The sequence below is a fragment of the Hippichthys cyanospilos genome, chromosome 10 (assembly GCF_059441005.1).
Source record: "Hippichthys cyanospilos isolate Australia breed blue-spotted pipefish chromosome 10, RoL_Hcya_1.0, whole genome shotgun sequence".
NCBI lineage: Eukaryota > Metazoa > Chordata > Actinopteri > Syngnathiformes > Syngnathidae > Hippichthys > Hippichthys cyanospilos.
Genome location: NC_142378.1, coordinates 16,235,004 through 16,257,707, shown reverse-complemented (window position 1 = coordinate 16,257,707; position 22,704 = coordinate 16,235,004). Strand labels below are relative to the sequence as shown.

At 37.6% G+C, this 22,704-nt stretch overlaps 2 protein-coding genes across 4 annotated transcripts; both read left to right on the top strand.

Moving 5' to 3' along the window:
* Window positions 1–282: 282 nt before the first annotated feature.
* LOC148417300 (antiviral innate immune response effector IFIT1-like) lies at window positions 283–1,846 on the top strand. The gene is made up of 2 exons (XM_088426045.1): window positions 283–300; window positions 544–1,846. The coding sequence occupies exons 1-2, from the start codon at window positions 296–298 to the stop codon at window positions 1,844–1,846; spliced, it is 1,308 nt and encodes a 435-aa protein (XP_088282171.1). The 5' UTR covers window positions 283–295.
* Window positions 1,847–3,500: 1,654 nt separating this feature from the next.
* Window positions 3,501–22,402, top strand: nek1 (NIMA-related kinase 1). Of its 3 annotated transcripts, XM_088425955.1 has the most exons (36): window positions 3,501–3,557; window positions 3,878–4,037; window positions 4,126–4,222; window positions 4,320–4,417; window positions 4,524–4,607; window positions 4,705–4,772; window positions 4,845–4,931; window positions 5,712–5,766; window positions 6,434–6,634; window positions 6,720–6,792; window positions 7,624–7,769; window positions 7,889–7,945; window positions 8,189–8,248; window positions 8,333–8,377; window positions 8,746–8,823; window positions 10,415–10,602; window positions 10,673–10,795; window positions 10,880–10,982; window positions 13,232–13,318; window positions 13,707–13,790; window positions 13,882–13,959; window positions 14,212–14,307; window positions 14,401–14,538; window positions 14,624–14,677; window positions 14,761–15,001; window positions 15,283–15,399; window positions 16,111–16,287; window positions 16,674–16,850; window positions 16,954–17,053; window positions 17,659–17,708; window positions 17,837–18,051; window positions 19,172–19,326; window positions 19,418–19,782; window positions 20,472–20,605; window positions 20,696–20,828; window positions 21,710–22,402. In XM_088425955.1, exons 2-36 carry the CDS (start codon window positions 3,921–3,923, stop codon window positions 21,751–21,753), a joined length of 4,125 nt encoding a protein of 1,374 aa, XP_088282081.1. In that variant the 5' UTR covers window positions 3,501–3,557; window positions 3,878–3,920; the 3' UTR covers window positions 21,754–22,402. The 3 variants fall into 3 exon arrangements, with proteins under 3 accessions (XP_088282081.1, XP_088282082.1, XP_088282084.1); XM_088425956.1 differs by lacking the exon at window positions 8,333–8,377; XM_088425958.1 differs by lacking the exon at window positions 13,232–13,318.
* Window positions 22,403–22,704: the final 302 nt, after the last annotated feature.

Here is a 22,704-nt window from a genome sequence, read left to right as displayed (position 1 = left end):
GTTGAGCTGTTTTGGGTTCAAGTCTTTAACGGAAATGTTTTTGCCCTCACATATAAAGTTGATTTCGGATATGTATTGAAAATGGAAGTAACAACATTCACCAGCTAATTAAAATGAAAATATGTGTGTACAGCATATTGTTAAATAGGGTACACAGAGTCCATCAATCTCTGTTTAATATTTTATTGCACCATAAAAGTTGAACTGATAATCTGGTGCCACGCCTTTAGGAACAAGGTGCATAAGGAGTAAAAAGAGATATTTCTCAAGAGAAAAGAATTCTTCCAGCTACACGATGAGGTGAATGGTTTTGTTCTGCTAGTGTGATAAGTATATTCTTAATGTAGTTAAGAGAATGTTTAATGGGGTGTGTAATTTTTCGTATATTTACTGCTATTGCCTGGTGGATTTAATTTTTACTCCCAACTGCTATATCTACATTTCACTGTCATTATCGTCCTTTTATTGTCTTGATTTTTTTTTTAACAATCCTATAGTTCATTCCTTTGTTCTTTCTTCACTTGAGTTTATGTACTCTTTCAGTGCAACAACGCTGAAAGCCAAGCTGGAGAGCCTCCAATGTCACTTCATGTGGAACCTGAATCCCCGAAGATCCAAACTTTTCCTACTAAGGGACGAGCTGGAGGACATTGGCACTGTGGAGGGATACAACTGGCTGGGACATATTTACAACTTACAGGGCTATATACACTACCTGCTAGGGAGTACAAAAAATGCCCTGTGTTTCTTTGGCAGGGCTGCAGAAGCCTTGCGTCAGATGAGAAACACTGTCTCGGAGGAGGGCCCTTGGCTTGTGGTCAACTATGGGAACCTGGCTTGGCTGCACTACCACATGGGAGAACAGGCAGAAAGTCAGGCTTACATGTCCAAGGTAGATATTCTTCTGAATGAATATCCCTCACCATGTCAAGAAGAGCTTCACCCAGAGATTTGTGCTGAAAAGGCCTGGGCGCTGATGAAATTTGGAAAAGACAACACCCTACTGGCAGTGCAATATTTTCAGAGGGCCATCAGGATGCAGCCTGATGTGACTGAGTGGCACTCCAGTCATGTCTTAGCATTAGTGAGAACTGTTAAACTTTATAAAGTCCGATTAGATGCAAATACTTTTGAGAAACTGAAAATCGCTAAGAAACATGACCCAAATAACCTGTACCTTGCAACAATGTACTTAGCAGCTTGTGCTGCTAGAGGAAGAAGAATTGAAGATGAAGCATGCCAATTGGCAAAGAAGATTTTGAAAAAGCCTGTCAGCAGCTACAACGGCATCAAACCGTTACTTAAACTGTACAGAGTGTATTTATCAATGGATGAAGCTCTTGACTTGGCAGAAGAAGCTCTTGAAAGACATCCAGGAGAACGTTATCTGAAGAGGTGTGCTGCAATCTGCTACAAAAAGAAAATTTTTTCACACAGAGACATTCCACCAGAACAAATGGTAGTTGATAGGGCAATCGGCCTCTACAGGGAAGTGATTACTCTCTACCAGCAATCTTCACTAAAGAGAAAAATAACGCTGGCAAATTTATATGCAAAGTCGACTCATAACCAAGCTAAAGCTGATGAGATATTTGAGGAACTGTTGAATCAAGATGAATTGGAACCTGTAGACATACAGATGATTTATAACTACTATGCAAAACATTTACTCTCCACCCAGAGACAAAGCTACAAGTCAATAGAATACTACATGCGGGCAGCAGCAATACAGCATCCATCAGTCTATCGTGGAAACAGCATTCAAATCTTGGAGAAAATTAGTCAAAGGAGAAAAAACAAAATGTGTGGAGAAATTGAGGAGTTTCTTGACAATCTACAAGACTGAATGCAAGTCTTTACAGCACTCAGCACCGAGATGCCCGAACCCCGTCCTCGAAGGCTGCTATCATGCAAGTTTTCGATGTTTCTGCCATCTTTAACACACATGGGTCAAATGATGAGCTCATCATCAAGCTCAGCGTGAACCTGGTAACTATCATGATTGATTGATGAAGGTGCGTTGGAGGACAGGAATATTAAAACAGGCTGGATAGTGGGTTTGAACACCTCTGACTTAACATTTGGTACTCAACTACCAGTAGATTCTGGAAGTATGTATAGTAGTTTTCTTCTTTTGATTATATATTTTTTAAATTTGACAATTATTTTTATTTACAGATTTTCTTAACATTTCTATGAGTGTTTATCTCTGATATCAAATACAACTGGATTTCAACTGTAAAACGTTGGTTTGAAGTGTAATATTGCGAACTCTGAGTGCGGGTCAAAGAGTGGGCCTGTTTAGAGTTTCAAATGAAAGAGCAAAAGGACATTTATTCTTGAACACACCTTATTCTTGAAGCTGTGTTTCTGCATGTGGACTCACTGGGTATGGGTTGTGGGCGACTGTAGCCCCTGAATGAATGTGAATTCTTCATCCCTCACAATAATAAAGTGAAGTGCTATGGTAATTGTGTCTTACTTGACCACATACAAGGGCATTACAGTAAGGTGTATAGATTTGATTTTATTGATGGAACACAAGGCTTATGCATTTGTACATACCTACACCCTTTTGAAATATTTTTTTCAGCCAGGTACCCCTAACCAGTGGAAAGCATCTGGAGTTGTGAGGAAAAAAAAAGCAAAAAAAAAAAAAAAAAAAAGACTAAGACAGCGATGTGCCACCAATGTCTGATTCAGTCAACTTTGAAAACTTTGAAACTTCGTTTGTATAATGGTCTCTTGAACGATTTGGAAAAAGATAGAACCAAAAAATAATTAATTAACAATAAGGTACAGATAATGGATGCAAGACTGGAAGGATGGCTAAACAAAGATGTTTGCCCACATATAAATAATTATTTTTAAAATAAAAATTTCAAATGATTGACTATAGTCAATCATTGACTATAGTTGTGCTAGGTGGTATGTATGTGACAGGTTCGGTCAAAGAATTCTGATATGCTGAGACTGTGTTTGAAGGATTTAAATTCAATAGCCTACATACTCAATGTAATATTTGTTTCAGAAGGCATATTTTACTAGAAATATGTATAAGTTAATGTTTTTTTTATAAGATTTTTGCCATGGATACCACTTTTTAAATATTATTTCAAATATCACGTACCCTCTGCTTTTCCTTCACATAGCTACACCCCTTTGGGAACCACTCCTCTAAAACATTACAATGACAAGCTCAACATATCTTGATTGCAACCCTGGGACTCGCACTCTTATTGTCACCATGTGGTGAACCGTTTTAATAGAAAGCTAAGATTAAAAAAAGTTATCGATCTATTTTTCTAACTTTCCCAATTTGTTTTGTGCCAGCGTGTGGTTGGTTGCTATGGAGAGCGTCCACAAAAACGGCCATGTTGTGTGGGCGGTAACAACTGTGTTGTTTTGCTATCAAAAATGACTGACAGTCGTATGAGCCAGTAAAATTTTGCCAATGTTAGGTAGAACCAATAAGAACGATGCTATTGACAGCCTGCTAAAAAGAAGTCAAGCGTTGCAGCGGAACAGTAGGAGGCGATGCCAGCTCGATAGAATAGGTAATGGTAAAGCAACTATGAGCTAAATAACACCCATTTTGATACCCTTCAGCAGAAACGTGTTTGTACGTTTAATATCCTCGTGGTCGTGTGCGGTGGTTTGAATATAAAGGGACCTTTTTCAAAATCTTTATGTGGCTAACTTGTAAGCTTCATCTTAGCTGACTAGCTACCATTTAAGATTTCCAGTTTCTGATAAAAGGATGAAATTGCTGTTTGCTGACCAAAAATGACACAAAGTTAACCACGCTTATTTAAGGGGGTAGATTCTCGTGGGTTGTTTTTGTTCTTGGTGCAAGTTGTTAAGTTCATTTTCTTAGTTTGTTTGCAGAACCAGTATGACATGCCAGTCATTCTATTAACATGGACAAGTATGAAAAGGTGAAGAAAATTGGCGAAGGTTCATTTGGAAAGGCTGTCCTTGTCAAAGCCAAGAAGGATGGGCACCAATATGTTATCAAGGAGGTCAGCATATCTGGGGTAAGACATTACACTTCATCAAGATTCCCAATTGCATGTTAATGTACTGTTTGCGACTTCAATATTGATCCATAATATTATTTATCAGATGTCGGATAAAGAGAGACAGGAATCACGGAAAGAAGTGGCAGTTCTTGCAAACATGAGTCATCCAAACATTGTGCAGTATAAGGAGTCTTTTGAAGGTATGCTTGACAAAGCTACTAATGTGAAAATAGAATGCGTTATCACTTGCAACTGGTATTTTAAAAGTATTTTTCCTCATGTCATCTGACCTTATAGAGGGAGGTTGTTTGTATATCGTTATGGACTACTGTGAGGGTGGAGATCTCTTTAAGAAGATTAATTCTCAGAGAGGAGTGTTTTTCACAGAGGAGCAAGTAAGTTACAAATGTTCAGGACAGATTAATTGTTCGTTCATCTGAAAGTGAGCAAAACAATGGAAAAAAAAATAGATCGTGGTAAATATGACTTTCTCCTTTCTAGATCCTAGACTGGTTTGTGCAGATATGCTTAGCACTAAAGCACATCCATGATAGAAAAATCCTTCATAGGGACATCAAATCACAGGTGCCATGTACTACTCAACAATATTTTTCATTGGCCTTTTGTGTTCTGTACTGACACTATTAAATATTATTATTGTATTCATGCTGTCTTTTTATAGAACATATTTTTAACAAAAGATGGGACTGTGCAACTTGGCGATTTTGGGATCGCAAGGGTGCTTAACAGGTATCAGAAATATTGAGGAAGCCATTATTTAAGATTGAACTAAGAATTTTCAAACAATCTACTTTTTTTCAGCACGGTAGAACTTGCAAGGACATGTATTGGAACACCTTATTACCTTTCACCAGAAATCTGTGAAAATAAACCATACAACAACAAAAGGTAATGGATCCCGATTGCACCTCTGTCTTTCCTCTTCAGTCACAGAAACATAAATCTTTTTTACACTGAAGTGGAACTACTGCAAGATAAGGATTTGAATTTTGAATGGTTTGTAAACTCTTTTCAAAATGTTTTGGAACAGCTAAGGCCAATCAATTTCATTGATGTATTTAGCTGTAGAATAAACAAATTAGGTTAATTTTCCTCCATGTGGCTTGCCGGTTGCATGGAATAAATGATAATCATACACCTCCTTATTTTGCAAAAGGAATACGAACACTGCTGTGCTTATATTCCATTGATGATTGAATGTAATTTCAAAAGAATAATATCAAAATAAAAGCAAGTGTGAAAAAAAAAAACGCAAAAAGCATGAGCGAATTGTAAACATATTGAAGTAATTAGTCACATACAATATTAAAGCTTCAATAAATTAAATGCTCCCATGGTATAACATGAACTAAGCTCATATTTTTTATTTGTTTTTTCATAGACACTGACTTCGTTGTGTATTAAGTAGTGACAACCAGGGCAATTCTTTGCACAACTTCCGTGTATTGCTCACCTAATCATTGCTTGTAAAAACTAAGATTTGCATTGTTTTGAATGATAGGTCCACAGAATTCGTTTGAAAAAAATGTAATTATATGTAAATTTAAGGATACAAGGACCATGGTATGGAATATTACCAGTGCATAATTGAATGCATTTACCCTGTATGTGTTGTTATGATATGCCTTTATTTTACCCATCTTCTCTCGCTTTTGCCTCCCAATATAGTGATATTTGGGCTCTGGGCTGTGTCCTATATGAAATGTGCACCCTCAAGCATGCTGTAAGTATTCTGAAAAATTAATTCAGAGTGAAGTCTATACACAAAAATGACTGTACCACTATGTGAATGAAACAAAAACCTATGGTGGTCTCAGAAATAAGGTGAATCTGACTAACATTAAAAAGTAATATGAAAATTGACCAGTAAAAATCAAACATTGCTTTTAAATTTGGTTCAACTGAATTATACTTAAATAAATAAACAAATAAAACTAGTAGAACAGGTCTTAAAAAAACGCTCCTCCAGATTAGAAAAGATTGCAATTGTAATTTGACTATAGGAACAAGCCAAATAAAATAGCAAGACTAGAAATTGCCAATTCCATGTTGACAATCTACAAAGCTTCTTAGAGAATGTCCTATAGATGAGATAAAACTGGAACTTTTTTGGCAAACCACATCAGCTATAGGTTAAGATGCAAAAATGAAGTGTACTTTGAAAATGGGTGATTCGGTGTGTGAATGGTTGTTTATGTGCCCTGCGATTGGCTGGCAACCAGTTCAGGGTGTCCCCCGCCTACTTTCGGGCCTACTGCCCGAAGACAGCTGGTGTAAGTGCCAGCGACCCTAGTGAGGATAAGCAGCTATGGAAAATGGATGGATGAAAGGAAAGAGGATGCATGCTTGTGGAACAATTCTAACCATGTTCTGAATGTGCATCTGCACAGTTTGAGGCTGGAAATATGAAGAGCCTTGTCCTGAAGATTATCCGTGGCTCCTATCATCCTGTGTCCGTTCACTACTCCCAGGAACTGAGGTCTCTTTTGGCACAGCTTTTTAAACACAACCCCAGAGAAAGACCTTCTGTCAGAAGCATACTGGACAAACCTTTCCTCTCTTGCAGAATCCAAAAGTTCCTCACACCAAAGGTAATTAAATAAACAGTAAGTACAAATGAATATCATTTTGATTTTTTTATAGGTTCTAAAGTATGATTCTTTTTTTTGATTTTAGGTCATTGCTCAGGAATTCCAACACACAGTTATTCACAAGCAGCACAAAGTGGGTGCACACCAGGCGTCCGTAGGTAAGCAAACGGCTGCACATTTTGCTATATGAAGGATTTAAATCTTGAATTATGATTTCTATGGGCCATATTCTTTCGTTTGCCTCACTTTTTCCCTATGTGTCTTCCTTGCACACGTTCAGCGTACGCTGATTCTCTTATCCCGAGTTCTGGCACACGCACCATGGGTACTCCATGTTGGTTCATTTGGAAAATTTCACATTTTGAATGTGAAATTAATTGGAGTGGATCCAGAATTTACACTAATCGTCATCTGTGACATATGCGTCACCTGTATAACAGGATAATTTGGAGGCACGTGTATTTTTGATGGATAGATCAAAATCATTCATAAGCTATGGGTCCTGATTGAAAGAGATCCTGGATACAAGCAGCCAAAATGGGTGTCCTTCCTCTTAAATCTCTCATACAATATTGGAAGAATTGTATTTTAATGGAGTAAAGGAGAAAACCCAATAGATAGCTCAGGGAATTGATAATATGCAACATGTTCCAACAGCACCTTGATGTATACGCACAGAGTGTAGTACAAAGTGGAGAGTGAAAATCAGCGCGCACACACACTTGAAGCATGACGATCTGGAATAGAAATACATTTTTCCTTATTTCTTGTGGTTAGATTTAAAAAGAAATGTGTTATGAACCATTTCCGATATATTTTTGTGTCCTTTGATTAACTGAATTGCCAAATAAGAAAATGTTTTATTTATACTTAATAAATTTCCTTTTCCAATTTTAGTGTACTGAAATTACTGTGCATTTTATATAACCGAGGCATAAGCCTCATAAATGATTGTTTCAGTTTTTGATTGTTATTTTACTTGTGCCTAGCTAAGCGTCCTGCCTATGGTTCCATACCATCTTCCGCTGCAAAGGTTACCGCACCAGCATGTAAATACGGAGTGCCTTTATCTGTGAAGAAACTGTCAGTAACAAAGAAACCTGCAGACAGGAAGCCTGCTATTAAACATAAACAGGTTAGTCAGCTGTAAATGTCTATGTGATGCATAGGTCAATTGTCCTCAATTGCACCTCAATTTTTTTTACTTTCCTGTTTTTTGTTGGATAATTCTGATAACACATTTTATATGCTCAGGCCCCTGCTGCCATCTATAGAAGAGTAAGTCAAGGGGAAGAAGAGAGACGCAAACAGGTATACCACTGAGAGTGCTATGACGTTTTTTGACATTTCATTTCATAATTGACGCCTGATTTTACAGTCTTCTCCGTTGGTGTGTGTGCGTGTGTGTGCGCGTGCATGTGTGTGTGGATGGGTGGGCGATGATGTGTGCCTTTGTAAATCGGTTCGAGGTGTAGATAGTGCGATAAGTTCTTAGCCCTCTTTAATGTTTTTTTTTAACTGACTAAATTAATGTTGCCTTATGTTGTATGGAAGGAACTTATCAAAAAAAGAAGGATGGAGCTGCTTGACAAAGAAAAGAAACAGCGAGAGCAGGTAAGCATGCACACACAAACATGGTTATTGCAGCACTTGAACCTTCGCTGTAAAACTTATTTTGCATATCTGTGGCGGTCTTAGATGTTGTTGAAAGCAGAGCAAATGAAGCGATATGAAAAGGAAAAGGTGGGTAATACAAGAGGCGCGATATCTTAGGCACTTTGCAATACAATTATGATTCAAAATAATCAAATCCTACTATCAGATTCGTTTTAAATGATTATCTCAAATATTATGTTAATTTTCTAATTAATATAAGCCAAAATGTTTCCTTTAAGTCCCATCGGCAGCTGTTTTATTCTTTCAAGTGTCAGTTTAGCTTAAAGGACTTGGAGTATCAGTTGCATTTCTGAACACGTTACACTTTTTGAACATGTGTCATTAATATGTCACATTGAGATACATACAATTAATGTATCATGCACCCCTTGGTATACATGTTATTTCCTTACCAGGTCACAATTGAGTCGTCATGATGTTGTAATCTATTTCAGATTTGTCGTATTAACCATGCCAGGGAGCAAGGCTGGAAAAATGACTTGATTTCAAGTATTGGAAGCCCAGAGAGGAAGGTACATGTTTATAATATGTGTTAATAATAATACATCATTACCTGTATTATTGTGGCATCTTTGAAATGTATATGTATATTAATTGAGTTCCAACATTAGACTGTTTCATCATACTGTGGCACATTCCTCCAAAAATATAGGAAAAGCAAGGCCAATTACTGTACTTTATTTTGTTGTTACAACCATTTGGGTCTCACATCACCAAATAAATATGAGATCAGCAGGTTGAATTTGGTGCATTGGCATGTCCTATTAATCATTCAAACAATAAGTACTACTGGTTGTCACTTTTTCATATCTGGCGTTTGCCTTTTGAACACCATCCACATAAGTCTGCAGTATTTTTTTTAGACCAGTGGTTCTCAAAATGGGGTGGGGAAGGACGGTATGTTTTGCATTAATAATCATGCTCGTTAGCATCTAATTAACGTTTTGTATTGAAAGTAATGTCACTTGTAATTCAGTTATATGATTGCTTTAATCTATGCAATTTGTGTACGTTTCGTAAGATATATAATTTTTGCATATGGGACTTAGCTGAGTTATGTTTGCTGTATTTTCTTTTCTTTACAGTTTTACACTATAAATGAGTGAAAGCTGTTCTACTGACACAAGTAAATTAAAGAAGGGTTACACTCATTTACTCTTTGCCTCTGTCTATCTAGATAGAAGCCATAGTGACATCTCGGAAGGACAGAACTTTGGGTTATTCCTAAAAAAAATATATATAATTGTGTTCCTTTTTTATCTATTAAATTGTGAAAGTATCCATGACTTTTCAATACAGCAATCCAACCAGTTTAATGTATTTTTTAAAATGTTATAATTTTTAAATGTATTGAAATGCTAACAAGGCGATGATTTTATAATGCTGTTTTTGACTAAATAATTGGCAGCAAACGTTTTTGGGGAAATTGACCCGATTTGTAAAAGGAGGTGTGCAATTTGCAATTTTTATTTTCTAAATTTAAGTATAGCTGAAAAGTAAACAATATACTTGAATATGAATACTTCAAATTGAATATGTGGCTGAATAAAAAGAGCACTTATTGCTTAAATATTTTTTTGTTTTGTTTTCGCAAATGTTTGCAATGGGGGACCTTGAAAAATTTGCTTTGTAAAAGGGGTCCCTGATTCCAAAAGTTTGAGAACCCCTTTTTTAGACTATTATGGGTAGTTGCAATTTATTCATTTTGTTTGACTAGTCCTGCGACTTTTACTCTGGTAAGACATAATTTATAGAGATTTGTCAAAAATGAGTAAATTCTAGACTACAAAACAAATGATTTAAAGTCGCAACAGCTAATTATAGCCATCAAAACTAATTTGTACATACTGTATAGTGACCATTTGGTATCATTAGCCTAAGGTCTCCACTTTATAATTATTTTTAAATGGGGTATTTAAAAAGAAGGAGCTCACACATGGATTTCAATTAAATTAAAAAAAAAAAAAAAAAGTGAACACCACTAGCAGGAGTTACCTGCAATGCCAACAGATGCCTCACGCAAGCACTTTTGGAAGAGTTTTGAAAGTATGTAAAATATTGTATGTATATGTGTGAACCTTGTATTTTGTCCTCCAAAATAAGTGTTATTTAGGTGGTGGAAAGAGAGCAGCAGGTGTTCTCCCTTGCGCTGTCCCAAGTGCTCCTTCAGCCTCTGTAATGAACAGAAATCCTTATGAAAACTACCATGCTGCCCTTGATCAAATGGCTAAACAATCAAACGAGATGGGAATGGGCAGGGAGGCATCATCTGTCCCAGGCACTCCCATTCGGTAATTTTTGTTAATACAAATCATCCCCAACATATAAATATGTATTGACAATGTTGCATCTATTCTCAAGTAATGTGCCAGCTGCTGCTGTCCCAGTGCTTCCCAATGGTCCTGCTCAACTCATAAATCCTGATGCAGTCAAAAGAGAACAACAGGGATTGCAGCACGTTGCAAAACAAACCCATGTGAGCAGGTAGATTGCACATCTTCATGCAATCAATGGTGAAGCTTTTTCATTTTTTTTCTGCTCTTTGTGCTCACCATGATATGCTTTTAGGCAGAAGACTCACATTCCTGCTGAGCGGGCATATCAGGTTGAGGAGTTTTTGCAACGTAAAAGAGAAGCTATGCTCAACAAAGTGCGGGCTGAAGGACAGTTGGTATGTAGAGTACGTTTGATTATCTACTTAACTTTGTACAGTGATCCCTCGCTACTTCACGCCCCGTGTATCGCACCCTCAGTGCATCACGGAAAAAAAAGTTATACAGTATTGTGAAGGGACGTGCTATGAAGGTTTCCTGCATGCCAGACAGACGAGATAACTGCAGTGTACCTGCTCTTGCCATGGACACTCCTTGGATGTCCGACTACTGCAGTACACATATTTACTTAAAACTTAAATTATTAAACCTTATACTGTACAGTAACTGTAAGTTTAAGTGGATGTAGTCTCACGGAGAACCGCGGTTATATTAGCGCCACCCAGAATTCTAATTAAAGTGAAGGCTGTAGCAAACATAACAATCACGGTTTACACATGAATTCCAATTTATTGCAAAATAAATCTTGGTAAGTGATTTCCAACAGTCCCGTGAAGCTGTTCCTCCCCCAACAGCGTGTGTGTTTTCTCATTTGAGACCGGCGTTACTCCCTTGGTCTACCTAATGGAGGGATTTGGGGCGGGAATAGATAACACATGCCCTCATTGGTTGATGGTCGCGCCGAGAGCCAATCGCGTGTCTTATAGAAGTGACAATCTCCCTCTTGAACTCAAGTTTGAGTGTCCTGCAAGAGACACGATTGGCTCCCGGCGTGACCATCAACCAATTAGGGCAGTAGTTGTAATCTACTCCCACTTGTTATGTAGACCACGGCAAGCAGTGCTGGTCTTAATCAGGAAACACACGCAGTTGGAAGGAAGAAAGAGGCTTCACCGGCATCTCTTAGAATTTCTTCTAGATTTCTCTTGCAGTAAATTGGAATTTCAAGTGTAAGCTCTAATTATTATGTTTGGTCAGCTTACAAGCTTCACTTTAATCAGACTTCCTGGAGCCGCTAATATGACTGTGGTTGAGACTACACCAAAATGGATGGGGAGGGATAGCAGTGCAGTTACTGTTTAAGGATTAATAATTTAAGATTTAATTAAATTTACGTTCTGCAGTAAAATTAGTGTTAATTATGTGTAGTATTAGACTTTTCACATAAAAAAAAAAGGTACCCACTTTCACTTATTCACTTATCGCGGGGGTGTAACCCATTATCCCTCTGAACCGCAAAAAAACGAGGGATCATTGTAAATGAAATAATGAAGCAAATTCGTCTGCATGCATACAGATTGTATTATTTATTTAAAAAGTATGTAACCCAGGGGTGCCCAACCATTTATTGACCTAATATTTGATTTGTACTATTCAAACAGCCAAGCTCCTGAGATTGCAAGAAACAAACCCCACAACAGTTTTTCAATCACATCACTTTCTGCTCTCACTCATTTACCTGTACACACACTGCCAATCTGCGTAATGATGAGCAAGATGGTAAATCTGTTTGGGGGAAAAAAACAACAACAAAAAAGTGCTGGCCACCTTTTGTGAGCAACCTGTTAGCGGTAGGATGAAGCCAGGACTCACTTTTGTAGCATGAAAATTAGGTTTTGCAGAAACATATTCCCTTTCATTACCATTTATCATATTGTATGGCAGCTCAAACAAGCTTTGATTGCTAGCTGCAAGCACCTGCTGACACCTATCAAATTCCTGTCATGGAATTCAGGCTCTACCATAGGCTAATTGTGATCCATTTTTGTTATGTTTTAAATACATTTTTATGGATGTGAGTCTTCTTGCACAAAATATACAGTAACACAACCCCCACACCCCTGACAATTTGGAATTACTGCGCATTCTACAAGGCGATGCGATCAAATGGTTGGGCACTCCTGCTGTAATCTATGCATTGCGAATTGTCTGGTCCTACTGCTGCTATTGTCTACTGACAATTCCAATGAATTTGGGATGTTGTGTAGCATGTAAACAGCACTAAAGTATTTCAGAGCTGAGGACTCTTGATTTATAAAGCTTTGTTTGTCGGTGGAAATCTTATAACAATATCCCAACTTCATTGAAATTGAAGTTTGCACAAATATTTTGCTACCGGGTGTGGAGAAAAAAAAAAAGGTCAATACAATACATTACGCTACCTTTTAAAATATGAGTACTGTGGTAGAATACAGTGAAAACTCTGTAATTGTACCTAGAAATGATTTCTCTGGGTAATTTTTTCTTTACACCTCAACATATACAGTAAAGACCTTTACCATTTTCTAAGACGTTCCATATTTGAAGTATTGTGGCACAAATCAAAGCGATTTCAGCTTGATTTTTGGTTGAACTGAATGGTAAACAGGGTACTCGGCAATACGGGGCAGGAATCTATGGAGGCCAAGTTGGTTCAGCTCAGTTTACAAGGCCCAAAGTCAACAAAGAGGAGGAGGTAGGAGCCAAATGCTCACTTTGCCTATCTGGCTACCACCCATCTAGCATGGCATGTCTTCCATCATACATCCTCACTATCAGTTGTGCCAATATTCCAAACAAGCAACTGAGATGCTTTGCACAATTATTCTTACACATTTTATATTCTGTTTCAGAGTTTTAGCACAAAAAACAAATTTTTTTTTTTGGTCCCTTTTGAAGTTTCAGCTTTTGCACTGTTGTGTTCATGTCCTGTTTTCATGAGGGCAATTGAGCTGTTTTGCTTTGAACATATGTATTCACATTTTTTATATTTTGGAGAGTTGGCTGTTGAGCTTATTTTTGATTTTTTTTTGTAAACATTTGTTTTTACTCCATTTCTTATTGTAATTTACTTATGTTGTCAGGAATATTTAGCAAGACTCAGGCAGATCCGGTTGCAGAATTTCAATGAGCGCCAGCAGATTAAAGCTAGACTTAGAGGAGAAAAGGTACGTTAATTGTGTGGACATTGAGGTTAAACTATCAATTAGTACAGTGCTGTTCATCCTTGAAAATATTGTACTCATTAATGCCTTTCAGTATGATAGTGATGGATCTGACAGTCAAGAGTCAGCTGAGAAGGCTGAACTGAGGATGAAAAACATAAGAGCTCTCAAGGTAAGTATGCTTGGAATGTTAAATTATTAGGGGAAAAAAGTCCTGATTTATGGCAATTTGGTACTGGATTTTGGATTGACCATCTTTTTTTTTTTTCCCAAAAGTAAATTGACATTTAATTTCAGTATTAATGTTCCCCAGGCATTTTTTCCCCAGCTCATATAGTTATCATAAGAAATGAGGGCATGTCAGTTTGTCAGAAAGGCATTAAACACTTTGATAAATCTTTGTTTATAATGATGTTGATGTCAGGCCCAAGCTAATGCCCATGCTGCTGTATTGAAAGAGCAACTTGAAAAAAAGCGAAGAGAGGCTAACGAAAGAGAAAAGAAGGCATGGGATGACCATGTAAGTACTTTTACTTCTCAAAATCTCTGGCATGCCTTGGAGATAGTTAAGGAAAACCAGTCTAATCTTGGGACATTATGTGCATTATGGAAGATTGCCGCTCAGGAGAACATGGTTAGCATGGTGGCCGGATCATCTGCCACTCCACCCACAACTGTCAAAACTTCAGTCTTGCCAGAATCTGAACCACCTGTTATATCCATGACAGTTGCCCTGAAGAATGTTGGAGCGGTTAGTATACAGTACCTATCACAACACTGCACACTTGTGCTTTCTCAATCTATTTTGTTCAGATATCTGTTTTGTTTTTTTGCAGATTGCCCCTTTAAAAAAGAGCCTGCCGGGCACAGAGGCTGTTGTAGTCGTTCAGGTGTGTTTAGTGGTGCTTCTGCTAATTATTTTTTATAATTTTTGCATTTAGAGAGAAATCTTTGCATATTGTTCCCCCATTAGAATGAGAAAAAGCAGATCTTGAACAGACTTAATCAGAATCTAAAAGCTCAGGGCCCTGTGGATGAAGTGATTGAATCAACACCCACTGCACCCAAAGAAGAAAATCCTGCTTCTCATCAGAAACTGCCAGAGACAGAGAACCTTCTTCCCATTGAAGAAAGAAAAAACTGGGATCCAATTGAACTCGCTGTAATTCCTCCCTCTCAGCCAACCGTGGAGGAGTTCTGTGGACATGCATCCAGTGAGTTAAAATTATGCTTATACGTTGTAAATTTTTAGGGAATGCTTCTTCCTAGTGTTGTGCAAAACGAAAAAAAAATCAACAAAACACCCATTGTACATGCATAAATGTTTGAAGGTTGATATTCTGTTACTTTTATCATTTGTTCGTTCATTATCCGTTGTCACTGCCTTTTACAGCATCTCTCCTAGAAATGAATTAACGTTACTTCTTTTTTAACATGAGTGTAAGGGAATATATATATCGTATTTTTTCCCTTAATATTCACCTCCCCGCTTCAGTGTCTCCAGAAGATCGGCCACCTTCCGGTGGAGAAAGGAAGAAATGGGAGGAGGGACTTCCATTTGTCCTCTCAGTAGCCCAACAAACTCTAGAGGAAACATGCATCCCAACAATAGGTAAGTTACTATCGAAGGTTGGATTGGTTCAAGGGAACACATTTTCTTAGTTTTTAAATATATATATATATATATATATATATATATATATATAAACTAAACTAAAAAATATATTATATTATATTATATTATTCCCTCCAAACAAAATTCAAATGAATTGCGTCATGACATTTCCTGCAAGTATAGTTAACTGCATAACAATAGTATCATGCTTATTTTGGACTGAAAGGTCACCCCACACCATTATCGCTTCTACCACATTGGGTGCCCTGAAACATGCATGAAACATTCTGGGATGACAGGGGAGTGGGTTCATGTGCTAACGTGCTCATATGACGTATACGAAACCGTTTTAAGTTTTTTTTTTTTTTTTTTTTTTTAAATTCCGGGTCACGCAAGCTGCGACAGACGGCTTTCATGAAACGTTAAAATTGCCTGTTATCAGCTTCTTCTATTTTTCATTTGTCCTAAAAATTGGAAAATGAGTCGTTATCCATTTTTTTTCTTATGATCTGAATCGAAGCAGAGTACAACATGCATCTGAAAACAAGTATCACTCCCTAAAAAAGAAAGAAATGCAAGCAAATGTAATTTGATATGCCTTTGCACGTTAACCAAAAATCATTGAGATGCTGTGCAAATTCAACCTCAATGAGGGATGAGGTTCTCTGATTTGAAAAATTTTAACAATATATTTCTATACATTCTCAGAACAAACCGTGGGTGAGGTGATACAGATGAGTGGGCTACAGGGTGAAGGTCATCGGAAGCTTTGGGGTGTGAGTCCAGACTGCCTGATACTGAAAGTATTTAATGAGGCAGAGGTTCAGCCACTCACCCAGTCGCTGGAGACAGTCAGCGGTTCTGAAGAGGCCTTCCCTAGCCCGGGTTAGTATCCGTTCCTGTTTGAGGGGGAAAAAACACTTGAAGTTGAAATCACTTGGTGAAAACTGTAGAAAACGTTTGCGGGATCATCATTTTAAAAACAAACAAACAAACATAGTTTATTACCACTTATTAATGACATTTTTAGTTGGTTACTTCTTTATGTCAATTTCACTAACCGTAATTAATTAACCAGCATTAGCACTCCGTAAACAGTTGAAACCAATATAGTTGCAGATGTCTGGCCATCAAAAAATAGTTTTACAAAAATAAACTCCAAGAAATAGATATCTACTGTTAAGAAAAGTGTTTTGTGTGACTATATAATGTATGACTTCATGCCCTGTATGAGCTGCAAATTCACATCTTGCATTCACCAACATTCTCAGATAAATCGAACCAGATTGTCGCAGAGGATGCAGTAAGTGCACCTGAAGAGGAATTGATTGCAAAGGATGCAACACCTTCCGTTATTGAGGTTGAGTTACAGGTGGAGTGTGTTGCTCCAGCAGAGGTCTCCCCTCCAGAAAATGCAAATGAAATGGAAGCTTGCACACAGATACAGGGTAAGTATTTCATTATAGCTCAGTTTTTTTTGTTTTTGTTTTGTTTTTTGTTTTTTTGGTCCAAAGTGGGTTGCTAGTACAAATGCAGTTTGCATCTTGCCAGAGCCAGAAGATATGGAGTCCATAGTTTTGGAGGATGTTCCTAAAGCATCACATGCTTCAACTGGCCTGCATCAAGCATGGGAGAAGCAAGCTCAACAGCCGTAAGTATTCATCTTTTCTAAACTATTTTCTTGAATTCAAAATGTAGTTTGACCGATTAATCGGCCCGTTATGGCCCTTCAGACATTGGTCAATTGGCTGATAATTGTTTAATTACTGATCAATTAATCATTTTTCCTTTACATACTTTTATAGCAGTTGTATACAAGGTACTGAGCCCTGAGCAACTGTGATGGCGTTTTCAGTTGAGAGCAAGTGGCAAAATGGCCACCGCTGAGATTAGATAAACCTTTTGCTGCCTAATTCATATTCATTAAATGCAATATCAATCAGAACACATTGTTTAGAAAAGTGAGCTGGCTGAACATGTAAATATAATAAATATTGCCAGGTAAGTAGTGAATTTACAGACTCATACAAATGTGGACAAAAGGTCACCCACTTCCATGTGATGGAAGGTCTGATAGCCAGCACTGTGTGTGGGTGTGTGTGTGTGTGTGTGTGTGTGTGTGTGTGTGTGTGTCCTATCTATTTTTTAAAAATAATTATACTCATTACAATTCCTCAACAGCAGTCAACCTCACTTGCACCATCTCTGATCTGTATAGTGATTTGTTGATCATTTTACAGTGCGGTTTTCTTACAGGCTACCTGAACTCAATACAAACCAAGGAGCAGCTGCAGCAGGGAAGGAGGGTGAGGAAGAACTTCATAGTCATAAGTTCATTTGACACGGGCGATTTGTGTGACATTTTCTAGTTATAAATGATTATGAAAACTCATTGAAGTATATGCAAAGTCAATTTTTGTCCATCCCTGTGCAGGTCTATCACAGAGCGAAGAGCCCCTGTTTATCAAGCGCTCTCCTGCTCACAGACGCACATCTGCTCTTGCCCTAATCTCAGCTCAGTCTTCGGTGGATGATTCCTCTTCTTCTCTTGCGTCTCGCTCACGCTCAGTCTCACCTCTGCGCTCCAAGCAGCACAACGCCCTCCTGATCGGGCTCTCAACAGGCCTGTTTGACGCCAACAACCCAAAGGTAATAATGGCTTGAACAGTTTTAAAAAATATTGGTATTAGGACTGTCAGAGTTAAAAAGCCTTACATTTTGAGAATATTTTAAATTATTTAAAGCCTTAAAAAAAGTGAAGGTGTAATGAATAAATCAATTCCTGGAGTGGTCTAAAAGCGATGCTTCCTGGAGGAGTGTTAAGTAATTTTTGCTGTTTGTAAAGCCAAACTCAAATACCATAGTTGCATCTGTGTGGTCTCTGATACTGTATTTAGCATCTCACGCAAAACTGCAATTAATCAGGATTATTTATGGAAACTTGAGCAATACGTTTATTAAAAAAAATAAATAAATGATACTTGACTGAGACGTTAAATTCTTTCGATTTTCTACAATGCTCATACATTTGTTTTTGACACTACAAATATTTTAAGGCTTTTCTGTATTGATATTCAAACGAAATTCATTTGTAAGTGTAAGAATACAACCTTTCTGGTGGCACTGTTGAAATAAGGTTGGAAACCACTGCTCATACACTATTTATTTTTATTGCAAATAGAAGAATGACTTTTGCTGAAATTGAAAAATATATACAGTATACCAAAAATTAGAAATGCTTGTATTTCTCACATCTGTAGTCATATATTGAATGTAACGTGTGTACTAGGTGTGTCCAAGACTTGTTTACATAAGTTGTACAGTCCCCTCCAGAAGTATTGGAACACCAAGGTCAATTCCTTTTGTTTTTTTTTGACACTACAGATACAGTATATGCTTTTGAGATCAAAATGATAGAAAAGTTCTTAAATCCAGCTTTTATTTGAGCATATTTACGTCATGTGTGACGACAGGGCTACATGGTGATTCTGGAATAGTGTTTCAACAAGTGCATAAAGCCGTGCCAGAGAAGGCTTGTTTATGTGTGCGTTTAATCACTTCAAGGGGGACAACTTGTGTTTTGGACTCTTTTATGACATCAGTTCTGTAAATTTTCACATCTTATGTATTGCACAGCGATCTCCTACAGTAAGTAAAATTTCATATTTTTGGAGGAGGTTGTCAGTTACATTTAACACTTTGTCTAATTGGTCTAATTTGGGATTACTGTTGAATTCTAAATTTGTGCATGTGTGTCTTTGTGTGTCAGATGCTGCGGACCTGCTCCCTTCCAGACCTTAGTCGAGTCTTCAGCTCAGAGCAGGATGCTGTCATTATGACTGAAGAAAGCATTGCTCCAGATGGCAACCTGAACATTGAGGACCATGATGAAGCCAAAGATGATGACCAATCAGAAGCAGAGGAGTAAGACGGTCACAAAAGTTTGATGTGATTTTGCACAGGTTTTCCTATGAAAGTTGATCTAATAGTCTGTTGGAATATACCTGCTTTTTAGTGCATATGAAGATGAAGATTTGCGGGACATCCGGGCATCCATGGAACGGCTGCTGCAAGAAGAAAGCGACTTAATGAAGACTGTACCACAAGATGGAAGAGGCGACTGTAATGGAAATGCTACAGCTGTGGAAGACAAGGACCTTTTCAACAGGATCATCGTGGAACTAGAACAGGGCGACAATCAGATGGCTGTCGGTGATGATGATGATGATGATGATGATGTGGAAGATGATAATGAGGAGGAGGATGAAGAATGCTCAAATGACAGTCCCGTTGATGAGGAAGCTGGAGAGATGCTCAGCAATGGTGTCGAAGTAAAGAACCACACCAGTAAACGTCAACTTAATGAAGAATGGCAGTCAGGTGAGAAGTCATTTTGTAAGAATCAATTGCAGTCTTAATGGGGACAAATGATAATGAGAACAGATGGATATGGTTGCCATCACTGTTTAAATATTTTGGTGATTGTTAGCAGAGGTGGGCATCTTGCATTTTTTAAAAAAAAATTTTTTTGCTCGTCCAACAGTCAGCAGTGACCCGCCCCTCTCACGTCATTTTTTTGGGGGGGGCCAAACCAAATTGCAATTGTCTATCTGTCAGGAATGCAGAAATATTTTCAACCAGTGTGAACATTTGAAGAGGATTTCAGCAGACGTGTTCTTACTGTGAATGTACTGAACTATGAGTCATTTTGCACATTTAAGTACACAATCCGCCACTTATCGATTCCATGTTATAGTCAATGGAAGCCACAAAACAAAGAGGCAAAACAGTTTGCTTGTTTTCCGTTGGCAAAAGGGGGGCGTCGAACCGACGGGCATCTGACGGAATGTCTAGATGTTAAGATCATACTTTTGATGTTTCAACCGGTCAATTTAATTATGTGGGTCAGTTTTTACTGGCTGGAGTTTGCCATATTTTTTCTTATGTACTGTAGGCCTATGCTCATATTTACTTCCGTTTAATTATTGATGTTATGTTTTCAAATTGAAAGATTGACTTATTTCTATAGTTTTACATATCTATAAAAACCTTGCTCTTTTCTACTATAGATAACAGCGAGGAGGACCAGGAGGGAGAAAGTGAGCTTTACGACAGCATCTACAGTCGTTTGGAGGAGCATCGCTTTAACTTAGAGCAGCAGATGGGATTTGAAAAGTTCATTGAGGCCTACAATAAAATAAAGGTGTGAAATGCTGATTTTTTTTTTTTAAACATGAGCCTCCTCCATTCTGAATGTACTTGCAACACACTCCATTCTTATTTGACATTTCAGGCAATACGTGATGATGAAGACGATAATATCGATCTGGGCTCCAGTTTGGCGTTTAGCATTTTGGGGAATGAGCACCAGCATCTTTATCCAAACATCCTTCATCTAGTGTTGGCAGATGGTGCATACCAAGAAGGTCAGTGACATTTTGAAAACCCACCCTCCTGAATACTGTACCTAATTTGATACTGAACTTTTTTGTATGAGAAAATCCAATATTGGTCATGAAAATGTTGACTTCTACGTAAAACTATATAATCATGCCTGTGAAATTTGTCAGCACGGCCTGACAGTATTGCAAGTGCAGTGTGTGTGCGTGTGTGTGTGTGTGTGTGTGTGTGTGTGTGTGTTAATGGTACTGTAATTGGTTACTCCTTTGTATGTGCATTTGAGACACAAGACAGAAATGCCTGCATCGCCTTGCTGTTTTCCACTTTTCTTTTTGAGGATTGCTGAAGCCAGTGCGACTTACAAGTTGTGGGTTGCAAGCTGAACATAGCCTTTTCATGCTATGACTGACTAAGCCATGCTGATTGCTATGCTAGCGAAAAGCTGTTGTACTGTAAAACTCAGATTTGCGCAAAATGTTATCCTACTTCATATTTTCAATTTGTTGCTATTTATTTGATCAGTTTATCTTCTGTAATCAAGAACATAATTAATCCATTTATGGGTGATATTTATTCAATTATGAAGCAATACGTTTTTACACTTAAGTTTATATTGTGATACTGTATATCCTGTTATGGTACTGTGAAGAGATGCAATTGAGAGCATGATGCGAATTTTGGGCCATACTGCCTAACCCTATTGAACACTTGATTATACAAGCTTTAAATGTAATAATATTTTTACTAGGATTTTTTTAGGGGAGAAAAAAGTGACATATATGGAAGCTGTCCTGTTATGCATGAAAAAAAATACTTTCTCAGAATGTTGTTCGTTATTGTTTTCTTAAGCCTTTATTGATTCATTGGTTGTTTTTTGATGAGCTTTTCTGCCACTCTTCCCTTCTAGGCAATGATAAGTGTTTAGAGCAGTGGAGCCACTGGCAGCCCTGATAAAAACACATCTGATGTTTTCCCAGAACTTGTCAGGATCTTCTCCAGTGTACAGGCACACTTGCACATTAAAAAAAAAAAAAAGAACTAAAGAATGTTGCGTTTATACTTTGACCATCATTTGTTAACACTATCTAGTAACTTGTGTTGGTTTTAACTTTGAATGTTTGATTACATGTTCTCGATAAACGATGTTTTGTCTTTTTTTTTCCCCCAATCGTGTCTTGCCTCTGAATTAATGGATGTGCATTTCAGCAATTTGTAAATAAAACCTGTAACGTTTCAACATGTTCTGTCAAACAGCTACTGTGACATGTTTCGTTGTTGGGTTCTCTTCTCAGGTGCTCTCTTCCAACTTTCAACTGTGGGTTTACATTATCAGGCGCGACAAACCAGCTCACCTTCAGCATCATTGTAACAGAAATCCAGTGCGACATTTTTTTACCTTATGTTATTGTTCGCTCGTACACACATACTGGTGTTCATTCCGGTATATGCAAACGAGGCAGCCCTACGGTGCCAATGTACTGTAGCAAAAATGGTATGTTTACTGCTTTGAGTTATATCATACTTTAACCATTTTGACTGTATAAGCAGTTATAATACTGAATTACATGAATATTTGTACAAAATAAACTTTTGGAGAATATGCTTTCTTTCTTTTTTTGTGCTGTTGTGTAAGAAAATTCATGGCTAATAGTCAGTTTCTGTTGATTAATGTTAAGTCACAAAGCAAGCCCAGAGTCCAATATTTAGGCCTATTGTTGTAGGACCAAGTAGGTAATTTAATAAGATTAAAGCTATTCACTGTCCATCATCAGATAGGTATGAGATAACCAGGGTGGGACTGTAAACTAGTTTCTATGAGAATCCATTGAAGTGTGAGTTAAAAAATTATTCGATTTCAAAAACTTTGTCTGGAAATGTATATCTCCAATTATGTTTTTGTCA